Source organism: Poecilia mexicana, unplaced genomic scaffold (genome assembly GCF_051168715.1).
Source record: "Poecilia mexicana isolate PSO_F unplaced genomic scaffold, ASM5116871v1 scaffold_11, whole genome shotgun sequence".
Lineage (NCBI taxonomy): Eukaryota > Metazoa > Chordata > Actinopteri > Cyprinodontiformes > Poeciliidae > Poecilia > Poecilia mexicana.
The window spans coordinates 4,369,358-4,395,543 of NW_028263380.1; the positions used below are offsets into that span (position 1 = coordinate 4,369,358).

Below are 26,186 nucleotides of genomic sequence, written 5' to 3' on the forward strand. Positions count from 1 at the left end.
AACAGTTGTTTTTTTTGTAGTTTAGAAAACTAACCTGTAACAATAATAGCTCACTTTCTAAGTTAACCAGAAGAAAAGTTATAGAAAAATCTGAAATTATATTGAATTTAATAACAAAGAGGCAGGCTCACAAATATGCTTATAAAAAATGTCTACAATCCAGCTTTTAGTTTATGTATTCATCTTCAGTGAGTTTAATAGATTAATTAAACTCACCTTGCCACCTAACCTGTCACGCTTTGGGTTTGAAAATACGGGAAATGCCGCCTGCAGTGGGAGGAGAGGGCGAATGAACGAACATGGGGTGGAGGGGAGGAAATAGACCAGCGGACTGACGAACCGTTAGACCGGGGGACGAACACGGGGGGAAGCAATACGGGATATTTACGACACCTGCACTGGTCACACTCAGAAACTCATCTACCAGCCATGTACGATGCGCTCCGCCACCCGTTTCTTCAGACCGGGATATGAAATTTATTGTGCGGTTCGTCGGTAAAGCTACATTTACACGGTAAGCATCAGCTACTCAGCCGCCCGCCCTGTTCAGTCTATCCGCTCACCTCAGCGCTCTTCCCGCCGTTCGCTTTCAACCAGCAGCCCCGGAGGAGAAATGCTGCCGTACTCCAGGCATTCCCCCAGTCATTTTAAGGATGCTTATTGGTTCCCCAAAAACGATAAAAAGTCGGGCATTATCATCAATCAATAAAATCCCCACGGGCCAATCTTGAAGATTGGACTTTATGCCGCTGAGACTTAGCTTTTGTCAACAACTCAGAGGCGGAAGTGAGAGCTCCGCGCAACGCTAATGAAGTCCTGGCCGGAACACGGTGCGCTAACTAATAAAACATAAATTAACGAAGCTTCGAGGCAGGTAAATTTTCCTCGAGGAATTTTAGTAATCGAGGTACTCGAATCATTCGAGGAATCGTTTCAGCCCTACTCTGATGTGGACCAAAAAAAGCAAACAAACTCAAGTCTTCCTACAAACCTAGGTCTCTGTTCGGTTTGAATGCATATGTGAATACCAAGTGAACCAAAGACTGCTTCAAAAGCAGGAAGTGGACTATGACACAGGGCATTCTGGGTAAATACAACCAAAACAAATGTGTGAGTCTAAGGCTTGAGGGAGAAATGGTTTGTGTTCTTTCGCCAAAGACGAAAGAGAAACCCTACGACCATTAAAATCTCCTGCCACTCCATTTTTGTTTACATTTCTTGAAGAAAGCAGTTGCACTCTGTGTCTTCTTTAGAGCTTTTCATTTGCCTCAGTGGTTCTCGGTGCAGTGCCACCACAGGCGAGGAGGGGACCAGGTTTTTCAATTGGTTTGGATTGTTTGACACAGAGCAGTGTGAAAGAAAATATCATCAGCTGAAAATGGAACAAATTTTGCAACTTTGGTCCCCAATCAAGACAAATCTACCGGTCTATTGTGTGTTTTGCTGAATCAAATCTCACAGAGTCGATCAGCACAGCAGAACAAATCTCCAAAAGCCAGGAAATTACACAAACCTTTTTGCAATTTACTAATCAGATCTTGGTATTGTGAACATAAGATATTGTACAAAGAGTCTGAACTGTTCTTGTTTACTACATAGACAATATCTGTTGTCAGGGGTCAGTACCTGTAATTAGGTTTTAGACTTTAGCTGAGCTGATAATGTTCTTGTGCCTTGTGAAGAAAACAAATCTTACAATCTTGTTTGTTTTATTTTTTTTGTTTTTCTTGCACAACATCATGTTCCAGCAGGACAATGAACCCAAACACACATCAAACCATATTTTGGAGCTGATAAAGCAGGCTAACATGTCCCTGACCTTTCCCTATTCAAGATTTGCAGACTGTGCTTGAAAGCCAGGTCAGTCCCAAGAAACCTATCAAGTTTTTTCTTTTCTTTTTTTGAGGCACTAATGACCTTTACTTGTAGTAATCAAACAGGAAATGGACAGAGAGAGAAAGGGAAGAAGACATGCAGTAAAGGTCACAAGGTCAGCCGGTGTATATGGGCACCCAGTGCACCACTACCTCATGTGCCAGAAACAAGTTCAGGCAGAATCGTGGCAGAACATCTACAGGTTCTTTACCACCTGTAAATCTAAATGTAACCAAATTACAGGAAGTATTTGTAACCATTTGAGCCTGGTTGTATAACCTTTGATCTAGTTTGGAGTAAATCCATTAAACTCAAATTTTTGCATCCTCAAAATCATGTTGTATTCTCATTACACCTTGAAAAAAAGACTGATTCAAATTCATCATAGTTTAGGACATTCATGCCCAAGATGAGGGAATGTAAACTTTTTACCAGCACTGTATCACGTTTCATATTCTCTAAAAGCATAAAAACGAGGAGCATCACAAATGCTCAGCAGGAGCATCTGAAAAGAAAGGCAGACATTTGAAAGCTCCCAAAGCGTTTGGCAGCTACGGTGGATCAGCGTACAGAAAGCAGGCGCAGCTATTTCTGAATGGACTTAAGGAGATGTTTGGGGGCAAAACCAATGGTCACAACTACACAGGCTTCTTTTAACAGCTGGTAACGTCCACAGTTGCACACCATGCTTCTATAAGCCCTTTAACACTAACTGGACTGTTATTTTACATTAAAAAAGAGGAAGAAACAGCAATACAATGTGTATACAGAATGACTTATCTCTTCTTTTTTTCAGTTTGCAAATGTTTCATTTACAAGGGACACAAAGTTCACCAATTATCCTTCAGGAGAAAGTATCTACAGTACTGCACTTTCCTAGAAACTAATCTACTAACATTTCAGAGGTTTAAAGAATAGAGGGTGATAAATTAAGTTGCACTGGCAGCTGTGTGGAAGCATTGTATCCAACAGCTTACAGTGGCTCACTAATCATTACCAAGTAAAATAGCCTGATACAATGTCATTCTTCACAATCACATAGCTGAGAGAGAAACTTAATGTACTATGGAGTCTTTTTTTCCTTTTTAGCCTTAACTTTCTGTCAATTCTACTGCAGAGAGGGCGAATAGCTTACCTAAACTGCTTTGCGATTTTTTCCTTTTCCAAATCAAGAGTATGATTTTCATGTTATAATACTTTCAGTTCAGAGTTTTGTTTGTGTGTTATGTCGCAGATTCGGGTTTTCAATTCTAAAAAGATGGGAGCGTCCATAAAAAAATCCATTACTTGGGTTGAAACCACCATGGGGCCTTGGGGGGGTGCGGCTCGTAAAAACAGTTCAGTATCTGGAGTATGGCTGATCCCTGTACGCTCCCTTGGTCGTCCGCGCCGACGGAGCCTTGCTGCGACTGTTTGCCCACTCTTCTTGGCCTGATCAGGGGAGAACACAGGATAAACAGATGGAGAGCGATTAGAGGCGCCACACTTTAATTGAAACGACACATGCAGACGCAGCAAATACTTCCTAAATATTTTTCCATGTAAAAATTCTGTACAACGCAAAAAAACACAATCTAACCAAGAATCTATTTTCTAGTGATATACTTGAAATCAGACAAATGTCACATTTTTCCTCCCTACTAAATAATTAAATCAGATGAAAAACTTTTCCAAACTTTCCCTGACCGTGTCGGAGGTGTTCAGTAAACATTCTCCCTCTGCTGACGTTGAAGCAGGAATTTGGATCTGCCTGTAAAAACAAAAAGCTCCCGCTCCGTCAGAGCTTTCACCTGGAAGAATCCATCCAGGTTAATTGAATGTGAGGATCAAATGGCTACTTGAAAAGGGCCCGTTTAGCGACTCCCAGAGAAAAAGGTCACAATTACCATGAGCTCAAATCAGGTCTTGCTCACCCCCCTGCTAGCATCAATGTGAAAGTGCTGCTATTGACGGCACCCTTTGTCTGATCTCCAGCCAGCGCTGAGACTTCCCCGGAGCTGGAGCTAACAAAGGCTGCTTCTCTCTTTTTCCTTTTTCCCCCCAGTGTGGAGGCTCTCTGTTGCCAGCACATAGCCAATACCCCTTAATTAAACCTGTCACCCTTCCACTGACACTCACTTTGAAGAAACACACCAAGGTAACCTTGTGTTTTGAGAACAAGAAAGCCCGTCAGTGTTGTTTATCTGCTTTCTCTGAGCTGTTGCCTTCCAGTCTGTGCAACCCGCGCAGCATGATGATGATTATTATTATTATCATTATTAGCGTTTCATGTTCGCAGGTCGGCATCAGTCTAATAAGTGGAGGGTGCTTGTTCTTTCACTGGCACAGTCAGAAAAGTTTAGAAAGTTTTAATGGCTTTGACTTGCCTCTGAAAGCACGTTCGTGGAATAAACGCGTGAAAAGCAAAAACGAATACGCGTCATGGATCACTGCCGGTTTTACCCGGCTAACGCTGAGCTAAGGTGGAGGTCGGCTTTTGGTGTCATTACTCTGTTTGTCAGCAGGCTTACAGCCAAACATACAAAGGGCGAATTTCAACAAACCTCCAGCAGAAGCTCAACCCAATTAAAGGAGATTCCGTAAAGTTGAAGTGAATTCCACTGTCCTCTCCAGGTTCACTTCTAGCTTCTCAGCTAAACAAATACACAACCAAATATATACACTCTGTTGCTACATACAACACCTTTCTAATGTATTCATGTCCTGTTACAATCAACATAAAGAAAATTGTAACTGGTAGGTGGACAGAAAATTATACATCTATATTTAATAAATTAGAATATATGTCCCTAAGAGTCTCATTTGTCAGATTAAAAGCACTTTTTGAAATTCACCTTAAAGCAAGTATTAAACATATTTTTATGAAGCCCACATTTCTGCTTTTTAAAATAGTTTTTTATTGGTCTCATGTAATATCCTAATTTTTAACTGTGTATTCATTAGATGTAAGTAGAAAATCATCATAATAAGGAGAAATTATGTATCTATTTTCTATTTTATCTCTTTCTACCAAAAACTAGAAGTTTTCAGTCTCATGCTTTGGTCTCAACTTTTACTGAAGGACAATTTTGTTTACAGAGACTTCTGAATTCATTGTATTAATTATTTTTGATGTTTTATTTTTTAATTTTTAAGACGTTTTCCAGTTCCAGTGTAAAATGTTTACTAGAATTTAAGGTTTATTTGTCTTTGAGAATGTGTTATTGCATTATCATGCCTTTACATTACATACTTGAAAATGTTCTCAAAACAACAAAATTATCGTTTATCGCAATAACTTCTGGAACAAAATTTGTTATAACAGGTCTGTGCATACTTTGTAGACTTTGTGCTGTAAATTACGTTTGTTTTTTGTGCTTTGATTTTAGCGTAGATGTACATGTTTCAGATTACCCATCTGATAGGTTTCCCCAGTGAGGGACAGTTTTATTCTAAGAGTGGCTTTGTGTTGGTCTGTCACATAAAGTTTAAATAACATGTATTGAAAATTTGTTGTAATGTGAAAAAAACTGAAGGGGTATGAATACTTTTGGAAGGAACTATGTATCAAAAACTTCACTATAATTCAATGCAGCATTATTTTCCACCATCCTACCATATTTTTTTATTAAACTTAGCCACGTAGGTTTTGTCTAATCCTGCTGACACTGAAAGCATCCTTCTGCCTTGGCATCTGTTTAATTGAAACATTTGTCTTTTTTTGCATCCTGTATCATGAATAATACATTTCAATAATCCAGTTTAAAAGCTGGATCAGGACAGAACGTCAACACGGCGTTGCTATATTGCAGTATTAGAGAATTAGGCTGCACTGACTACAAGCAGCTTCCAAAACAAGTCAAGTTCACACTAAGGCCAGATGTACAGCACAACATAAAAGATGCATCGACCTGCTGCTCCACAGCTGCGCGGTTACAGCGCTGTAATTCCGCTGTCATATGAATGCAGTCGGCAGCAGATCTGGCCTTGGCCCACATCTTACCGATCATGTCAGAAAGCTGACATAGGTTTGCTGAACACTGCCTCGGGGAGGTTGAGCTCTGCCAGAAGTTTGCAGAAAGTTCAGCTGGTCCAAACTTGCTTCTGATTTGATCGTTCCAAATCAGAAGCGAGAAGAAGTTCATTAAAGTATTCGTTTTGACCAGCAAATTAGGTTGAAACCGGTGTCACGGTAATGAAGTGATATGTAGGTTTTTGGCTGGGAACATTGAGGAATGTAAATGGCAGTGAAGCAGAAGCAGCTTTGCATAAAATAAGGGACACAAGTTGTCCACATAAAACAAATATTGGCCTTTGGCTCCCCACAGGCCAAATCTGGCAGTTTAGTTGTGTTCGACCAGTCAACGTCAAAAATGTGTACCAAACACGCAAAAAGTGTTTAATACTGTCCTGAAACCATGTAAAACTAGTTTAATATTCAGAATCCACATATAGTAATTAAAGCTACATTATGCAGCTTTTATAAAAACAGAAAATTAGGTGAAATCTTCTTCTTTTTTTTTTTTTTAAAGAATTGCCAGATTCATACAGACCTATACAAAAACATAAATAAACACTTGAAGTTGAATTTGCAGTGGAAGTAGTTTTGCAAACATATTGACTCAGGAATAAAACTTTTACACACCACACTTTTCAGCTTTTGTACTCATAGAAGAAAATACTCCAACATGACTAAATATAAAAAAAAGCCCAATTTGTAAAAATCCTTTTGCAAATAAATATAAACACCTTCTACAAACCAGTAAACTCTGCTCATTTATTTCCTCATGTAACTGCAGAAGGATTAGGGATGATGTAAAGGTTATCCTCTATTTTTGTTTTGACGTTTTCCTCTACATAGCTGAGGAAAAAAAGAAAATCAGCATTTAACCCCCGGAAATCTTCTGCGGGTAAGAGAAGTGATTTGGCCTTATCTCACGTGTTTCCCCCCAAAACAATTCTCAAAAGAGACGCTGGAGTGATGCAAGAAATGTCAGTCAATATTTACAATGCCGCGGTTATAAATATACACTCCTGCACCTTAAGCCTCCACTCTTGGTAATTGTTTTTAATTTCGAGCAACACTGCTTCCACCTAATTATCTAAATGAGCTGAAGAGGTTCTGATTAGTGACAAATGACTTTTAAACACGCTCAGTCTGAATGTGTCTGAAACAGCACTCCATTAGCCAGGTGCTATGGCAACTGAGATAAAGCCAGCAGACTCAAGTGAGGAAATGAAAAGAGATATTGTTCTGACAATTGACACTATATATATATTTGTTATGCATATATACAGTGGAAAAGGAGCTCTGCGACTCACCGTACGACTCATATGACTCCCCGCTGTGTCCATATTCATAGTAGTCATCTGAGCTGGAAGCAGACAGGAAATGGAGGTGAATATCAGGAAATAGGGCGCAGAACAAATGTAATATATTGAAATTTACAAATAATGTTCATCTTCCCTTACTATGAGGATAATTAATTGTGCAGCTGCATAAAAAAAAAAGAAAAAAAAAAAAACTACTTTACATCACTTAAAACTTTGTAAACGTACAAGACAATTTCCTCCCCCATAAGCTTCTACTTCCATATTGCTACTTATGGAGACGTATGAGGCGTGGCAACATTAATATAAAGTTTAAAAAAAAAGAGATGGGGCACGAGTTGCATAGCGGTTTATTTCTCTGCTTGTTTATTTTATTTTTTCATTTTTGCGGTCGTCGGTGAGGCAGTGACAGAACAATCCTGCGTCGACATCACTCGGTAACAGTGCTATCATTCAGGAGAGGCAATTCATCATAAGGCTGCCACTGAGCCGACAGCAGCCATCACAGCTGGGTCCTCTCCGCCTGCCTGTCAGTCACACTGTCAGCGATAGCAGCACCTCTCTGCTCCCCAGATTAGAGAGCTGAAAGCGTCATTCAACCCCCTCCCCCCCAAACCCACCAAACGCCAAGTCGACACCGGCTGACTGCTGAGGGCAAAGAGGTGACAGCTGTGACACCACAGAACTAACAAATTATTATTTTTCTCCTCCCTCCACGGTTAAGTAGCTGTTTTTAGGACTGTGAACCTGAAAGGCCAAACGGCAATAAGAGGCTGAAGAGAAGCTGCTTTTCTCCTGCAGGTTTATTTTTTATTTGGAAATGCATGTGTGAGAACTGAACGTCATCTGTACGTCATAAGTGAAATATATAATATACTGGCCAACCAATTTGTCGGCCCAGATTTCCTTAATTTTGGGAGATCAATGATCAGCCGATGCTTACATGTGAAGCCGATCTTTTCCACCGATCTTATCTACATCAGCAAATGTCTAAAAATCAACCACTGTCCTCTGTTGCTTTGGTTAACAATAGTCACCCAACTGTTAGCATCTCAGTGGGGTGAGTTTGGGGTGAGACAAAAGAAACTAGTCGGCCAAAATCAGAATCGGCAGGTCAGGCGTTTTAAAGATCAAAAATTGGCAATCAGCAAGAAAATTTCAACTGGTGCACCCCTAGTGTTTGACAAAACACAAAACCAGTTATTTACATTTTCTAATCAATGAACCACAAAGTGAAGGCATTTTTCACAACAGCCATGTTTCATATGTTGGTATTTGTGTAAATATGTCACTGAATTAATTTTTGGAACCGCCATTTACCTCATCTAAAGTTTATTGACTCAAAATGAATCCCACTTACTTAGCTCATCAATAAATTATTATATGTATTAAAAATTACATTTTACAGTAGAACAAACACTACGTCCTGGACATTTTGTACTTTTTAAAAAAAATATTTTTTGGCTTTAGTGGGTTTTATTTGATAGTTAATTGACAGGAAAGTGGGTAATGAGAGAAGGGGGAAGACATGAGGCAAAGGTCGCCAATCAAACCTGCGACAGCTGCGTCGAGGACTAAGGCCTCCATATGTGGGTTGTGCTTAACCCCTGTGCCACCACAGCACACCCTAGTACTTTTGCAATTTAAGAATTTTTTGTGTCCAGCTTTGTGGGACACATTGACGCCGTCAGCCGCAGGATATTTCTTGCTCACTAAATGTTAATTGTTACCTGACTGTGGAACGTTTTGTTCACCTTTTTAATGCCAGTCTTTTGTTTCTGTTTGCTAACAGACTGCTGAACTGAAACGCGGTCGTGTGATTTGAATAACTAAAATCTACCAACAGGAGTTACTTCTGTGCAATCAGGGGTCATTTTTTCAAACTAGACAAGAGCTAACTAGTCCAAACAGGCATCAGAATCACAATCAACTAAGTGTAATATAAATTAATGGTACGCAATTTAATTCAACACATATATAAAATATTTTATTAATTCCAAAGGGGAAATTAAATGTTGCTGCATGTCATGTTATTGAATTTTCTTTGAATTTTTGTAGACTCATGTCTGTGGGCAGCAGCATGGCTTTCCTGTAGCATCCAGTGTTACAGCGGTTCTGAAGAAGCCTCTGACTGACACACTGTATAACAGTCTCATGAAGAGGATACTCTGGATTGTCAGTAATATTTTTCATTTGGAAAAAATCTCCAGTTTCCAGAGCAGTGTCCAGAACAAAACCAGCCTTCATTAGCAGATTGTGAAGCTTCTTTTAGTCATTTGCTCTGATGCTGCTACCTCATTAAATCACATATGAGATTTGAGCATTTCATTTTAATTTACGATCATTATTCATAAAACAGAGACAAAGGTACACCCAAAGCTCCAGTACATGAGTTCATAGTTTCAAAAGGAATTAAGATGGAATAAAATGGCAGCAGCAGGAACCAAATGGGGGCAAAATCACCACATTGGTTCCAACATTTGCTTAGCGAAACAAAAACAAGCTCAGCACCAAATAACACCATAAAACAGCAGGGTTTTTTGTCATCTTTCAATAAATTATAATGCAAGATCCTACATAGGTCACTGAACTCAAGAACTAAAGATGTGAATCAGGTAAAAACAGAGTGCTGTTCTCCTGCCAAGGTATCATCGTAAAAAACAAGACCAGCTCCCGAGGCTCCTTTAAGAGACAGGAGAGGTAGAGATGGAGAAACATGTAAATGTGTGTTTCAGCTCATCACGCTGCTCACCCAGAGACGAGACCTGACAGGATGCTCAACAATTAGACCTCACATTCAGCTAAAATGGAGTAAATTCCAGAGTAGTCATTAAAATGAGCATCATCTTCATGAGCGACAGTAAATCAATTTGTTGCAATTCACAGGTGCTTGCACACACGTATTGGAGAATTCTCAGCTTTCCTCTATACTACACCTCTGTCACATTCTATAAAGCTATAATATAGAGATCCAGATTTTGCAATCCAAACCAAGATGCTGCACCACACTGCCATTTGTACATCATTTATTTTGCCGTGTTTAGAAACGGAGCCTAACTTCCTGTGAGGAAATAATTTTTTTCGGCCTGCATGTTGAAATGTCAGTAATGGCTGTGCTGGGAGCTTCAGGTCTGGACATGTTCTAACTGTCAAGAAAGCGAACAGCAGAAGCTGTTAGGCCCCTCTAATTTCTGAGGTGACATTTTGTCAATATTGCGACATAACTTCTCGGCATAGCCACTTTCTCCTTTCAATTACAAGTTGTGAGGTGAATCCTGAAGGTCAAAGAGTCCTGGAAAACCTGCTTTGGGAAGCTAAAAGCTTACAGTTTAATTTGAGAACCTGCTGTACACTTAGCTGCTCAAACCATATCAGTTGTTGTTTCTGCTTAGAAAAGTATGTTTTGTCTTTCACTTTGTGTCTGATGTTATTCTAATTTTAAAATGGTTGATAAAAATGTAAATACATTTCACTTTGAGATAGGCCGCAGAGAGACACAGCAAAACAGCAAGCTAATATAGCTTGGCAAGCTAATTCAGCTTCATCATTTGTCTGAGAACCCGAGGCAAACCTGGGCTATCCTCTCCACTTAACTCTTTATCTACATGTTTGAGTTCAGCTACCCTATGTCGAAAGCTCAATTAACCCTCCTGTATCTATGATCTTGTTCTTTCAGTCATAAGCCAATGACTTATGATGTCTTATGGTCCATATGTGAGGTCTAAAACAGACAGATTGGGAAATCAAGAACTTCACTTATTGATTCCCTTCTCTCTTCACCATGCTAGACCTGTTGACAGAAGACAATCCTTCATTTTCCTGGTCAGTCCTTCTATCACTCACAATGAACTTGTGATGAGTTCCTCCTTTGCAAACTGAAAGTCGTCTGCGTACATTTTTAGTTTCGCTGTTTTTCTACTGAAAGAAACTACTGCCAGAACACCTGACCATCCACTGGCACAAAATACTCTGGCACAAATAACCACAACAAGCAAAACAAACGAGCAAATATGTGTGCATACCCACAAACTATGTGAAAAACTTAGAAGAAATAAATAGTCTTGACCACCTAAATGTCTCACTCTCACACAGCACACAATGCAGTATAGATGAATTAACAAGTTAATGGAGTACAGCCAGCAGCACGGACTTGTCTGAGGAGAGACGCCTGTGGTGGATCTCAGGAGAGATATCATCCTGTCATAGGTGTGAAAGAGCTTTGCCTTTCTAAATAGGTCAGCTTTTGATTTGACATTCATTACCAGAAGGAGTCTGCTGCTTTGTGTCTCCCCAGGCCAAGAAAAAGAAAAAAAGATTGGTCGAAACCAGCACGACGAATAAAAAGCCGATACCTATTAGAAATGTGTGTCTCCTTTATCAGACGTGTTAAGTCCAGGCCAACTTTTCCTCAGGTAGCGCATCTGTCATCCAGGTAAATGCTTCATCTGAAGCCCTGATGTTGCTGTTGAAGGGCGCCATGAAACATGAAACAGATGGCGGTGTTAAATCTGAATGATGTAGAGCACATCCCTCACGGACTTTGCTTTCTAACATCCTCATTACTCTTCCAGTCCTCTGTGAGAAATCTGAAGAAATCTAGCAGGACATTTACGGGAGACTTCAGGTGTACTGTAGGATTGGTCTAACACGGCGAGAGCAGCTTCTATTTTGTTAACCCATTTTCTGCATTTTTACACACTTTACCTCCTCATCCCCATGAATCCTGAAGCCAAAAATATCTCCTTGACACTTCCTGTGTGATCATATTTTTTCCCCTCTATTCATTCAGCAGAAATGTTGGAGAAGTAAAATGCTGATGAAAACTGCCCCACACTGAATGCTCTGATTATACCAGCTCAGTGATTTCTGCCACAGATAACATTACAATGGGAAATAGAAAAAGGCAAAAGAAAGAAAGAATGCTACAGTTTATTCCCCTTCACAATTTTGCCTGAAATGAAGCGCATGTAATTTCCAAAGAAAACCTTCGTTATGGATACACTGGTGATTGCTCGGTGTGCTGGCTGATTGCCGGGCTGTCTCCAGCGCTGACCCCCTACTGGAGAGACACAAAGAGGGACAAAATGGCCTATTGCAAATGAATTGACTTTCCAAAATAAGTCTCCCTTCCAGCTTTGTCTAGAAGAATTGTGTAATTTCAAGTTTTTTTTGGGAAACTTAATGAAATCCACTCTGAAGGGGGGAAAAAAAGACTCCCTCTGCCAAAGAATCTGGAAGATCAGGGGACTCGTCTTGTTCTCCATGCAGATTTAATTTACAGAGTTATGTACATCTGTTCCCATCACCTCAGATTGGCTAATTACCCCACAACACCCATCATTCATCTTTATGAGCTGTCCACCTTGAAAACACAATGTGTGTGTGAAGGCACCACAAGGCCTTCAGAAGCAAGATTGAAAAGGTTCATCTTAAAATGACAAGATTGAAAAAAAAAAAAAAAAAAAAAAAAAGCAAAACGATTAGACTGTGTTATTGATGCCGCAGTAAAACACTACAAAGACTTCAGTTGTTTTATCACTGACATTTCTGTTCTGTGTCTGAGTGATAGGAAAAGCCTCAAACCGGAGACATTAGTGAGAGGTCCTTTGATGCAACATTAAAACAAAAGGAGAGAATAAACTTTAAAATACATCTAACAGGGAGTATCAGTTTATTAATAGGTCAAACAATCAGATAATTTACTTTTATAATCTGGGTCAGTCAAATCTGTTTGTTCTACCTTCCTATATTTGGCATTTTTCTGCCAAAATGTTTGTATCATAGCAAAGAAATTGTGCTCAAGTTGAAATATTTTCCATTCTTGAGTGTTTTATTTCTACTTTAACTAATTTTATTTTATTTGAATTCTAATGCCTTATAATTTATTTTATTACTTTTTTTAAGTTTGGCGCTTTGTTGACTGTTTCTTTGTGCTTTCCTTGTTGTTTGTTTTCAGTGTAATGAAATTGAACTTTAACACTGGGCAACCAAAAAAAACAAAAAACTAACAAATTAAAATGATTAGTTGTGGTCCAGCTTTATTTTCAACCTTTAGGAAGCTGTGATCTTTTATTTTGAACACTGTTTTCAGTGCTCATTCTCAGAAGACCAGCCAGACTTGAAGTACAAAAACATAATAAAATAGACCGATGTGTTTTAATGAAATGTTATCCTTGTGGATAATAACTGGTTACTACAAAACATCCTACTTTTTGGGTGCTTTCTGTAATGAGAACATTGAGGTACAAAATGGCCAAAACAGCAAAAGGGCAAAGGAACAAAATGACTAGAACCGTTTTGAAAATATAGAAAAGTGCAGGAATCCCACAGACCTGCAAACCCACCAACACAACTGCATATCCTGCTGAACATCATAAAACAAAGAAAGCAATACGCATACAAGACGGATCATGCTCTTCACCTCAGATCCTCTGCTTTCAGAAAAACGTATTATCACCCGCCCTGTTCGAAACAGCAGGAAGGAAAAAACGACATTATGGGAGCTTTGTTTTGGCAGCGCTGCTTGTTTTGGAGGTGATTCCATTGTGCTACATGATGAAAGTTAGGAAACCATGCCACTCCCCTCTGCGCACGTCTCCTGCTCAAGGGTTTACTAATGCCTCTGCGTGTTTCATCTTTCTTTTATAAAACATTGCCTGTGGACCTCTGAGATGCAGCCTCCAGGGTAGCATCGCAAAGCAAGAACCACGAGGAATCTTTTAAAGCGTCAAGTATGAAATAATGCTTTGATCGCCCCTGTGCTTTGAGAGGTCCCCTCATCTTGACCTCTCCAAGTGTCCTTTGCCGCTGCTGCCTCCCTACAGAGGCATCCTCCCTTCATCTAATAAAATTAAAGACGCTCCCTACACCAGAGACCGCCCTCCAGCCTGCTTGACCTTAGAACCTGATTGGTTACGGCAAACTAAAACTCTCCGCTGCCTTTCGTCTACGAGCACAGCGAGATGAGGATGCGATGTGGAAGCTCTTGGTCTGCCTGCCATGGCTGTCACGCCGAGGTAACGTTCTGAGAGATTCCCCGAGGCGCCTGGCGCTCTTCTGAAAAATGGAAATGTCGTGAAATGTCTTTAGGGCGTCTAAAAGGAGCCTGTAAGCTCAAGTCTCATGTCTCAATGTTGCGAGGGCCTTATTTGCCTTTCAGATTTAATTACGTCTAAATGACTCAAGCTTGGCTGTTCTGTTTGACACCATGTGTACAGTACAGTGCATAGTTTGTCTCGTTTCATTTGTCAGGGTTTGTTCCTCATGCCTCTTCAGACCGTGATGTGTCATAGAACCTTTTGTAAATGTTAAAAGCAGAGGATATAATTTTACCATTATCGAAGTTGGAAAACATGCAATAGACGTACTGTACGACATGACACTGTATGCACCAATGATGAACCACATACAGGACACATTACAGGTCTGTTGTGAGAAGGGATTCTACAGACAGGAGTGTTTATTTATTGGAAAATTCATAGGATGTTTATTTCACAAGAGCGTGACACTTTTAGATATAAATATTGATGGAGGTATTTGAAAGGAAATGGAATATTTTAAAGGTGTCGACTCAATTTCTTGAGGTCTTACTGTAATGTCTGAAGGCTGGTCAGTCCTTTTATTTATCCCCCCCCAAAGAAAATTCGTAAAAAACTGGATGTTGCTAGACAACAGGTTCTATGTTTATATATTCGTACATCAGTAGACATCTTTCTGTGGGTGTCTTCATGAAACATCATTTCACATGCTTTGAAAGAACCCAACACAATGGACATAAGACATAAATTAGCTCATGGCGACACTTCTCTCAAATAAAACAATCACAAAACCAAACCAAAATCATATCCACTGCCCTGCAAACAACTCATCTTCATATTAGGCGTTTAGAGTGCAGTTTATTTGAGTGCTGAACAACTTCTAACCTGATTTTGTAGGTTATAAAAATGCAAAAATCCTATGATTTATTCTAATCCACAACCAAAAATATGTCCTAAATGAGCAAGTGACAGAGGAAACTATCAAAACTTATTGTGCTTTAAAGGTTGACATCAAGAGTCCGATCTGTTCCAAGAAATTATGGAAGTTATGTTTTTTTAAATGAACTCCTGCAGGACTAAAGGCATTTAAATAGTGACTCCTACTGTTTGGGAGGAGAACTGCTGTTTGTATGTCAAATAGAAGCAAATCACATTAAATAAGAGTTTGCAGGTTAAATACATTTGAGACCAGAAGTTGACATCCAACGAATAAAAGACACATCCACCTTTTTGTTTCACTGCTGGAGCAAAATCAGCAAAAGACAACAAAGTCAATGTTTTGGTGTATGTGAGCAAGTTCTGTCATGAGAACTGGACCAGAACCCCAGAAAACTACTGGTCAGAAGACTGTAGAAAAAATATTCAAAACCTTTGACCAAAATCATACTGTTCTAAGGCAATGCTACAGAATACTGAGAAAATGTGTTTAAACTTTGTATTGTGAAGACATTAATAAAGAAATTCCTGACATGTTCTAAATACTGCTCTATTTCCTTCTTCTCCCCTTAGTCCTGACTCACTAAGTATTTTTCATTATATACTGTAGTTTCCTGTTTGTGACTGTGGCTACATTGTGAGCAAAAGTAAATTTTCCTGTTTGTGCCCACAAACTTAATGGATAAAGTTGGTTCTATTTCTTTCTTTCATTATTTTGGTATTTTGCAAACAGAAATGTTATTGGTAATTTTAACTGATCTTAGACAAGAGAAATGTGACCAGCTGTATTTCTAGTGAATAGTAGTAATGATAATAATAATAATAATAATAATAATAATAATAAACATTTACACAGCTTTGACTCCAATGCAATGGCTGGTGGGTAAAACAACAGCCAAACCCCAGCTATTATTTTCATTTCATAGACTGGCTCCATAAACTCTAAACTTGATTGTAAGAACATCCATTTAGAAGCTAATATCATAAAAAGTTGCTTTCATGCTCATTTTAAAAATCAGATTTTTAACGGTGCGTTCAATGGTAGACAATTGAACTTTCTATTCTTCCACTGGGAAAAAAAAACCCACTGAGCAAATATCAACATTAAATTATGTTTTATAGTTGTGAATAGGTAATGCTACAGGGTTATAGCTCCTTTCTGATATAAAATAAAGATAAAGTTAAATCTTCCAGTGAACCAAATGAGATCAAGAAAAAAAAACTTTAAATTTCTGATGTACATTGAGCAAAGCAAAATCTGCTGAAGTTATTAGTATATTACTGTATGCAGAAAAAGTGATATACATTATTGTGGTAACAAATCAGTAAATTTGAGGTAATTCAAAATAGGTGCCAAAACTTCTTCTGGAATTTTCTTTTCTGGACTTTTCAAAGCTGTCAAACCCTAAAAAAATTGCATTTTTTATATGTTTGATAGTTTGCTTTTAATTTGTAATCTGTTAATCAGACAAAATTAATATATACACAAAACAAAAAATAAATGAGAATTTTTCAGGTTGTTATAAAATGTATTTGGTATATTTCATTCCCAGAGTGAAAACGGTCAGATGAGCACAGAGCACCAACAATGTGTGTGGAAAGCAAGGAATCAGTTGTCGACATTTTTAGGCACAATAGTGGATAAAAATCAATGAAATGCATTTCTGCTACGCTGAATCAATAGATCTAAGAAAGATAATGCCTCACCGCATGTAGCAGGATTGTACTGAAGATCTGAAAGTGAACGACACATCACCCTTCTGCAGCTGCTTTCCTTACATCAACACAAATGTTTTTCCAGTTAATTATCGTATCTGGTGCGGCATCAAAACCAGTTGGGGAGCCTGCGAGCCTTCAGCCTTCTCCTTTTTCCTTCCTGCTCACAAAAGGCAGGCCTGCTCCTGGCGGGAGCCACCAGGGTAATACCATGACAGAGAGACTGTAAATTGTTCAGCTTGTTATCCTGCGGCAAGTGAAATCCTGCCACACAGTCGGGAGCTCAGGCTGGTGACTGGGAGCTCCTTAGGCTGCCAGAAACATTGTTAGGAGACTTCAAGTCCACATACGTATACACAAACACACAAACACACTCACCTACACACACAAACACACACACACACACACACACACACACACACACACATATATATATACTCTCTTCTGGGCCCTGCTGCAGATGGGACCTGCTATGACTGTGCTTGGGCTTGGAGAGAAAATGACGTCTATCTTTGTCCGTCGCAAAGTTAAAAACAGCTGTGAATCTATAGGGATTCAAAGTTTTCTTTTTAATAGAATTATAGACAAGAATACTATTTCCATAAAGCATACTGCCATGAAAATGCAAATTCTCACTTTTAGATTGTGCTATGTCTTGTCTAGGGATGCACCGATCCACTTTTTTCACTTCAGATATCTGAGGTTTAGCACCGGCTGACACTGATCCAATGCAGAAAACAGATGAAGAGTTAAATGTTTCTTTTTAAAATACGGAGACTTGTACTGAATTACAACTTAATCTGATAACTCAGCACCAGTACAGCACTTCACTACAGCAACAGCTTCACAAGCTTGGTCAAACATGTAAAAGCAACTTTAATTTGTTCAGTCTGTGCAATTATTAGTAGAACAGTCAATGTTAAAACAATAATAAAGAAATTGACATAAACAATAGGTTGACTACATTGGTCAAACATGAAAATAAACTGCAACAAACCTTCTTTCAAATGGTTCCAAAAATGCAATTAGGAATTCTAAATATAAGATACTGATATTAATATCAGATTGGTGCATCTCCACTCCAATCCAGTAGATGGAAACACGCCTTGTTCACGTTTTCTTTTTCTTTTTTTTGCCCCATTTTAAAAGGCTGTTAAAAATTCACCTGACTATTGGAGAGAAACAAAGCTACTGACTTCAGTTAAGGTCAGTTTTTTAATTTAGCACTAAAAGAATAGGAGGCAAAAGTGGTGCATGTGTGAAAATTCAAATGTGAAAATCACTCCAGTTCAAACAGAGAAGAGTTTCAGGAAAATCTCCAGTGGGTTGACAAGACAGAAGTAGAACTTTTAAAAGGCAACAAAACATAAAATCAGCAGTCAAACCTCAAGCTTAGGCACAGTTGGGTTAATGCAGTCGGACAACAAAACTGAATCACTCCAGAAAGTGAACGGCTCAGAAACACAGAAGGAACTATGTAGTGTCGTAGTTACCTTTTTCACACAAATCAAAGTTAGTATAGACAGGTTTGTGCTTTCAATAAATCAAATCATTATTCAAAAACAGCTTTTCAAAATTTATTTTGGGGTATTTTTTTTATCAAATATAAATACAAAATCAGAAGAAACCTGTCAGGGAGCAAATACTCTTTTAACGTCCCTGTACGGCACTACTAGCATGTTTTACAATATTAATAAATGGCACCGCTTATAGGTTTAGAAATGCCTTGTGTAAACAAAGGTAATGTGATCACTCCATCTCCACTCATCAAAACTGCATGAAGCCTCCGACGCGCACATGCTCAATGTCAGCCCGCAGTAACAGTAGCTTTCCAAGCAAATCCAGGATAAAGGACACAAATAAGAGAAGAAGTAAGTGAATCAGTCGTCTCTGGAGGCCAAAGCTTCTATGTCTGGGCCCTATTAGTCGCTTCGTCTCCCGCCAGACAACAGACATGAAAATCTCTTTAAGTCCACCCAGCCTCCAGCATCTACATGACAGACTCTCTCTCTTTTTTTTCCCTTCTGAGCTCTCACCCAACCTGGCAACCAAGGCAGAGCCCGTCGTTATTCACGGGGTCGCTTTTTAAAAAGGAAAATAGCTGCCGACTCCCGAGGCGGAACCGAGTTCTCCCTCCTCACCCCAACCCAGCACCGACACTTCTGAGATAAAAAAAAAGAAAAAAAGTTCGCCGATCGGGGAGGCGGAAGGCTGCATGTGTGTGTGTGTGTGTGTGTGTGTGTGTGTGCGCGCATGCACGTGTGTGTGATATTGACCAGAAAAAAAAGGAGAGATGGCAGAAAAGATGGATGAAGCCTGGGTGACATACAACCTGACACCTCTACAAAAGCAAACATCGACCACCCTCCTCAACAAAAGCCAGAGGGACAGAATGATGTTGCCGTTTTCCTCCTGGAGACATTTTTTTTTTCTTTTCTAAAACCAGCTGCTGCCAATTCAGGTGGATTTTTTTATTATTTATTTTTTTAACATCGTAAATGTGGCAACAAGCATTCTTCTCTTTGACGTCCTATAGACTGGCGTGCGTTAATGTCCAGCACATTGTGTGCTGATAGAATACAGTAAGAGACAAAAGCCTCTGACCTTGTGCGGCTTGGAGAGTGTGATAGCTGCATGGTTATAAGACAGATCGATATTCTGCTTTTAGCCGCGCACGGCCCTGTGTTAAAAGCAACCGCATCCCATTGTGGTAGTTTATTTCACAATGACATGCCAAACACGGTAAGCACAATGCAACTCAAGTCGGATCATTTAAATGTGATCCAAGTTAGGATATTTTGATCACAATGAGAAGGAGCCGAGCTGTGACCACATCACTGACTTAGATTTTTCATTTAAATTCAAATTTTAGCTTCTTGGTAGCAACAAAGCTCAACTTTTTGAACCTCTTTCTTTCTCAGATGTGTGAGGTGACAATGCAAGATTTCATTTTTTATTGGAAGATAAAATCTGTGACTCTGACTTGCTCCTAAAACAAGGATTTCTGATTTGACTAGGACTTCGGCTCTGGGACTTGAGTCCAATGAACAATCTTTATCTCGCGTAATCCGGGGTGAAAGTGAGCTGCTAAGAGTTGATTATCTGACTAGATGATTAATGTTTCCCTATTTAAGTCACTGTAGGGTATACTAATGACTGGTTGTCACGGAAACAATAAGCCAGTATGGGTTTTCTGTAATGTTTCTTGACGGCTCCTCCCTGTTCTCCAAAAATAAAACTAGGATTAACTGATTTTAAGTTAATCTATAATTTTTCTTTGAAGGTAAATAAATATGAATACTTTTAGTGGTTTCAACGACATATTGAATTAATTTTTGCACATAATTTTGAGAAGTTATTTAAATATCCAGAATAACAAAAATCTAAAGGGTTTATTGGCAAATTTAGGCTAAAGAAAAAAAAAGTGTTCAGCAGCAGTTCAGTGTTTTAGCTTGACTAAGTGTCATAAATCCAATTTTAGAATGTCTTTAAAAGACTTGAGACTTGACTTGCACTTCTCTCTCAAAGACTTAAGAACTTGTGAACATCTATTTTGTGAGCTGATGAAAACAAATGACTAAAACTCTTAATAACTTTCACCCAAAAGGACACACATAGTTTCTGTACGTCACCAACTGAATTCTATTGTGTTCTCTTTTTTTTAACAGTCTTGAAACTATATTTAAAATATCAACGTTACGTGATCATTGTTATTCACTCAAGGCTAAATGCCATGAATGAATAAAACTCCCTGCCCTAAACTGATCTGCAATAAAACACTTCATCCTTTGAGACACATAAGTATACCGGAATGAGGATTCAGTGCGCGCCTTCAGGCTGTTTAGAAACTCTTTAAGACTGAAGTTAATACACAGAAGGAAAGAAACAAAACAAAAAATAACCTCATATAAAATCAGAGTGAAAAAAAACAACAACCATGAATTTAGGAAATCAAATCTGCTAGGTATGGGGTTATGTGGTTCTTAGCAGAATTAGCAGAATTAGCTATGCCCTTTTAATGTTTCACATTTTGTCACATTACAACCATAAACTTCAATACATTTAATTGGGGTTTTAAGTGACAGATTAGAGGACAAAATATGACTTCTGGATACAGTTAAAGACTCAGGGATGATTAAATCTGTTTACAGCCTACAAGCAAAACGTATAGCAACATATACTAGAAAGGAGTGGCATGAATGAGGCCATAAAAAGTTATGTTTATGGTTTTCCAGAAGAAACTTAGGGAGGGTTAAAACAAATGGATGGCATATTTACATTTTTGTTTTTATAAGCAAAAGAATTTCAAAACCACCTTATTTCTTCCACTTCACAATGATGCAGTAAATTCTTAAGGAAATACAACAATGTCTCTGACTTTAATGTGAAAAAATGTGAAAAAGTTAATGGCATTTCTTTTAAAAAGCAAAATATGCAAACCATGAAACAAAACCAGCATTCGACGTCAGGTTTTGGTGGCAGAAGGATAGAAGGTTTCTGGTTTGAATTTTGGCCAGGACCTTGACTGTACAAACCTATCAACATTCAAAATCACATCTAAAAACACACAACAACTTTTCTCTCCTCTATTTATGACTGTTTGGTTTATTTGGTGTTCTGTTTCTAATTGTACTTGATTCTTGTAAAGTGCCTGAGTGTTTAGGAAAGCTATACATATTAAATGTATTATTATTATTATTATTATTATTATTATTATTATTATTATTAGCTGGAATACCTCAGGTAACTGTTGTTTTTGGCAGTGCAGCACCAGGTGTGGTACAAGCTGACAGTACCAGCAGTGGGAAATTTTGGGTCTCAATAAAGCCAAATATTTTTTAGGTGAAAGTCAAAAGGTAGGTGACTTTAAAGTCTTTTTTTTTAACCTTTTCTTTTTTTTATCTGCACTGCGGCTGGCAGGCAAAAAGTGCTTCAGCGCTTACTGGAAGAAACCGTGATTTAGATTTCCAATTTTAAATCCTTTTTAACAGCCTCATAACTTTGACAGAACTGACTATTTTATTGTATAGTTTGGCTGCCAGATGTCTTATGTTTTCTTTCTAGCATATAAAAGTCAGTTTTCATTTCTATTCTTTGCTCTGAAATTACATGAATCTGTCAATGTGTTGTGCAGCTAAAATACTTCTTTTGCAAGATGCCTTTGCAGGTAAAATGTTCTATAGTTGAACTCATGTTAACTGAATAGACGTCAAACAAGTTATCTGATATTTGATGTGGGATTTTTAAAGAAATGCAGAGATTTAAGGAAGGAATTTTAACATTTTGGAGCTGACCCAGTTGGATTCTTTACTTGAACCTGATTAGGGTGATGGCAAAGAGGCCTTCCAGCCTCCTTAAAGCTGATCACCAAAGCTGAGATCATTAATATACCATTTAAAACATGAATACAAGCTATTCAGAAAAGGTTTGACTAGTGTAGAGTTTTCAATTAAGTATTAAAGAGGATAAAAATGATTGTTCAATATGCCATTCTCAATACAATATAAAATGTTTTTTTTAATTTAAGCTCCCTTTGCAACTTTTTTTCTTATCTAGTTTCCTTTCAGATACAAACCTCTTTGTTGAATAAATCAAAATCCACCAGAAGTGTGAATAATTTTGGACTTAACTGTACATCCTCAGAACAAATTATAATGAAGATAATTTGATTTAAAAAAATGCAGCAACTTACTTTTGTCCTTGATTACTGTAGCTGTTGTCATAAGACTCATACCCTTGGTCATCGTAAGCGGTTCCGTAGCCGTCGTCATAATCCTGAGGTAACAGAAACAATATTGACTTAGTTAGAAGAAGAAGAAAACAGCAACCTGGATTTGAAAGGAAGCTCAAATCTCCATCTGAGTGAAAAGAAGTGACAGCAGTGGTACATGTACAGCTGTGTCACTTTGCATCTAATTCTATTTTTAATGTAACGCTGACATATCTTAAGATTCTGCCTTCAATTAAAATTATGGCTAATAAATAATTTAATTGCATTTTTAATATATTTATAGAAACTGATATCTATAAAAAATATTATTGCAAAAATATTAATAATAATTCTTGGTTTTCACTCCCCACCACCCCCCATAAACCAGTTACTCAAAATCTGAAAATTGTGCAGAGCACTAAAGTTCAACCCCTTCATTAATAAACAGAGTCTGTTTGTGTGTGACTTAATCTCATTATAAGCCCAGCTGTTCTGTGAAGGTGTTGGAGGCTTTTTGGAGAACACTTGTGAACAAAACACATCATGAAGCAATGCAGCAGACAGGTCAGGGGTAAAGTTGTGGAGAATCTGAAGGCAAGGGTTATGTGTGTGAAACAACGTGACACACGCAGGAGAAGGCGCTCTGCTCTAAAATTCTACTTTTGCTCTGAATATTTGGTATGTGATGGAAATGTAACTGAACAACGCCACCACCATGGTGAAACACGGCGGTGGTAACATCATGCTGTGGGGATGCTTTTTTTATTTCTTCACCGGGGGTTTTACATTGTTAGATTGTTAGAGCTAACTACCTGGAAATCAGGGAAGAATGAGTCTGAATCTGACCTGGGCTACAATAGAATGGATAAAGTAATGGATAAATAAAATATCTTTGCTCATTAGCAACCCGTGTCCAAATTTTTCACAACAGTCTGAATTCCGATCTTCTCACCCCCCAAAAAACTCACTGTGATCATTTTCAAAGTGAACAGTCATGTAAAATTTTATTCAACTTTTATGTTGTTGACGTGAGACATACATCATGACTCTGTGCCAGAAAAAGGCAGACAGGAAGTGAACGTTGACTAAAATAAAATCATAACTACGACATTATGAATGTAGTCAGTTTCACAGACGTGTCTCACATCACAATCCCACCACTCATGGCTCTGATTTTAGCAAGAAGTTGGAATTGAGAATCATTGGGAAGGGTTGTTGATTGAAAGGCTGTTCTACAAAGTATTGACTAGGGCTGAAACGATTCCCCGAGTGATTCGACTATTAAAATTCCTTGAGGAAAATTTCTCTGCCTTGAAGCTTCGTTAAAGTATGTTTTATTATGTAGCACACCATGTTCCGCATGGATCATTATTTGATCCAGGCTCTTACTTCTGCCTATCAGTTGTTGTGAAGTGCTAGCAGCATGGTTGGCTCATGGTTTTACAGTCACCCTCATCCCTTTGCACTCCAACAAGAAGAGCATCAAAGTAAGTCAGCCATGCGCCCGCCGTAATTTGGGATAAATGGGACTTGTGTTCCACAAAAAGACATCGACCCCTAGTGACACATTTCTCATACCCCACCCCGCTCTCATTTCTAGGCTAATTCCATCTGCCCCTTATTTGTATCCTCAAAGCAAATATCTATAAGATTTAGCGAGAAGGAGAAACTGTTCATCACTCACTTTTTACAAAGGTTCTAATTCCTGATTAGAAACATGCACTTGGCAAATGAAGGCATTTGAATCCAGTCTTTTATCTTTAATCCTCTAAAAATGGAGTGTGTGGAACCCGGATGTAGTGTAACTTGGTTCAACAGTTGCTCAGATATTGTTTTTCAAATTGGAGAGGAAGATGGCTTCCTCATGTAGTCTGTTATCTAGAAACCAGCTTAAACGACTTGGCAGTCGTACTGGGTAGTTTGCTTTCGGAAGTCACGAGATGATTTATATTATTATTTATCTTTTTTTTTGCTTTTTTTTTTTTGCTTTTGCAATGTAAATAATTGTAATACTGAATCTGTTCCTCAAAATAAAACAAGAAATGATAAGATGATGCCGTATAACAATATCAATGTCAACAGGTTGTGTTAATGAAGCTTGTTCTCACTAGATAATGAGTTTGTTCAATCAAGCTAACATTCACCTTTTACATGCCAAGTAGTTTGTTAAAGCTAATGTTAGCTATATGTAAAGTTTTCATTTTGACTAAAGAGTTGGTCATAAAGTCAACATTTACAAGTCATACTTCTAAACTGTATTAAAGCTGAGTGTGAACTTCCTTTTTCAATTTCTTGATGATGATAATGGAGATTTTTCTAAAAACTGAATTATTTTTATGTTCAGAGCCTTATCCATTGAATTATGACTTTGAACAATTCAAACCCATACTTTAACCATGTTGTCTTAGAACAGCTTAGTGTTGGATGGGTCAAAAATAAAGGCTTGCATGAGGTTTCATATAGGTCTTTTTGAGAGACTTTGTGCTGTCAACATGGAAGATGTTGTCTACGGCCACTTCAGAAACATTTGACTGGTGACAGAAACATAACCTGGGTGAAAAACATTCGTCATATGCAGTTTTGTTTCTTTCTTACATGTCTTGCCTTTTGGAATTTCAGGTATACCACATAGAGAAGATGGTTGGTAGATGTGCCAGTGCATATTTGCTCTACAAAACGTCTATCTGGAGATTGTGTGATTGACTTTACTAAATCTGGAATCAAAGTAGGCAGGCTAAATTTATATAATTATAACTTGTTTTTATATGACCTTCACCCGCTTCAATTATTTGTGTGTGTGTCTGTGTTTGTATTCGATTCTAACTGTACAGTATGAACTACAGTTGAGGCTGTGAAGAGCAACATCATAAATGTGCCAAAGTCCATGTTAAGTCAAAACCATTAATAATCCACATCCCATATCTGAAATCGACTTAAGACGCATTAAGTTTGCAGAAGTAGAGGTAGCAGCAGATATTTCTGATGCAAAAATTATAACAAAATGCTACAAAATATCAAACTGAAAAATGGTTCAAATCTGTTGTCTCGTGTCGGAAATGTAATTCCATGTGGAATTAAAATGTGTGTTTTTGTCAAAGGTATGCCCGGTGTTATTTATCTCCTTTAAAAAGTGCCTTGTTTCAATCTGTTTTAAAGTCAGCTCTATTATACCATACCTTGTGCAGCCTGGAACCAGTAAGCATGGCTGTGAATAATGAAAGATAGGAATCACAGAGGCTGAATAAAAAGTAAGGTTGTGTTACTGTAGGCGTATTTTATTTTTTAATTACATTTTCCAGACAAAGGAGCCGATACTGAACGTCTCTGTGCTTTTTAACGCAAAAAAACAAAAATGTAAAAACTAGAGTCTCTAGCTGTGGCAATATTACAGAGGACAAACATAATCAACAACTTAACAAAAAAAAACAACTCTCTTCCTAAAATACTGCTAATCCATTAGCAGTATTTTAGGAAGGAAGTTAGAAAATCTGAATTTTAAAACTTCCATGAGTCATTGTTTCAAAACATTTTGTGTCAAACAATAGGCCCATCACTATTCTATATTTATTTAGAGGCATAAAATAGTCACTAATATGTAACTT

General features: G+C 38.2%; 1 protein-coding gene across 1 annotated transcript in view; it reads right to left on the reverse strand.

The window, feature by feature from the left end:
- Nucleotides 1-3,085: 3,085 nt before the first annotated feature.
- khdrbs3 (KH domain containing, RNA binding, signal transduction associated 3) overlaps nucleotides 3,086-26,186 on the reverse strand; it is a 128,004-nt gene continuing 104,903 nt past the window's right edge. The window contains exons 7-9 of the mRNA XM_088010087.1: nucleotides 22,567-22,649; nucleotides 7,177-7,229; nucleotides 3,086-3,306 (exon numbers count right to left, since the gene is read on the reverse strand). Coding sequence (XP_087866213.1) covers nucleotides 3,215-3,306; nucleotides 7,177-7,229; nucleotides 22,567-22,649 — 228 coding nt within the window. The 3' untranslated portion in view covers nucleotides 3,086-3,214. The remainder of the gene's footprint in view (nucleotides 3,307-7,176; nucleotides 7,230-22,566; nucleotides 22,650-26,186) is intronic.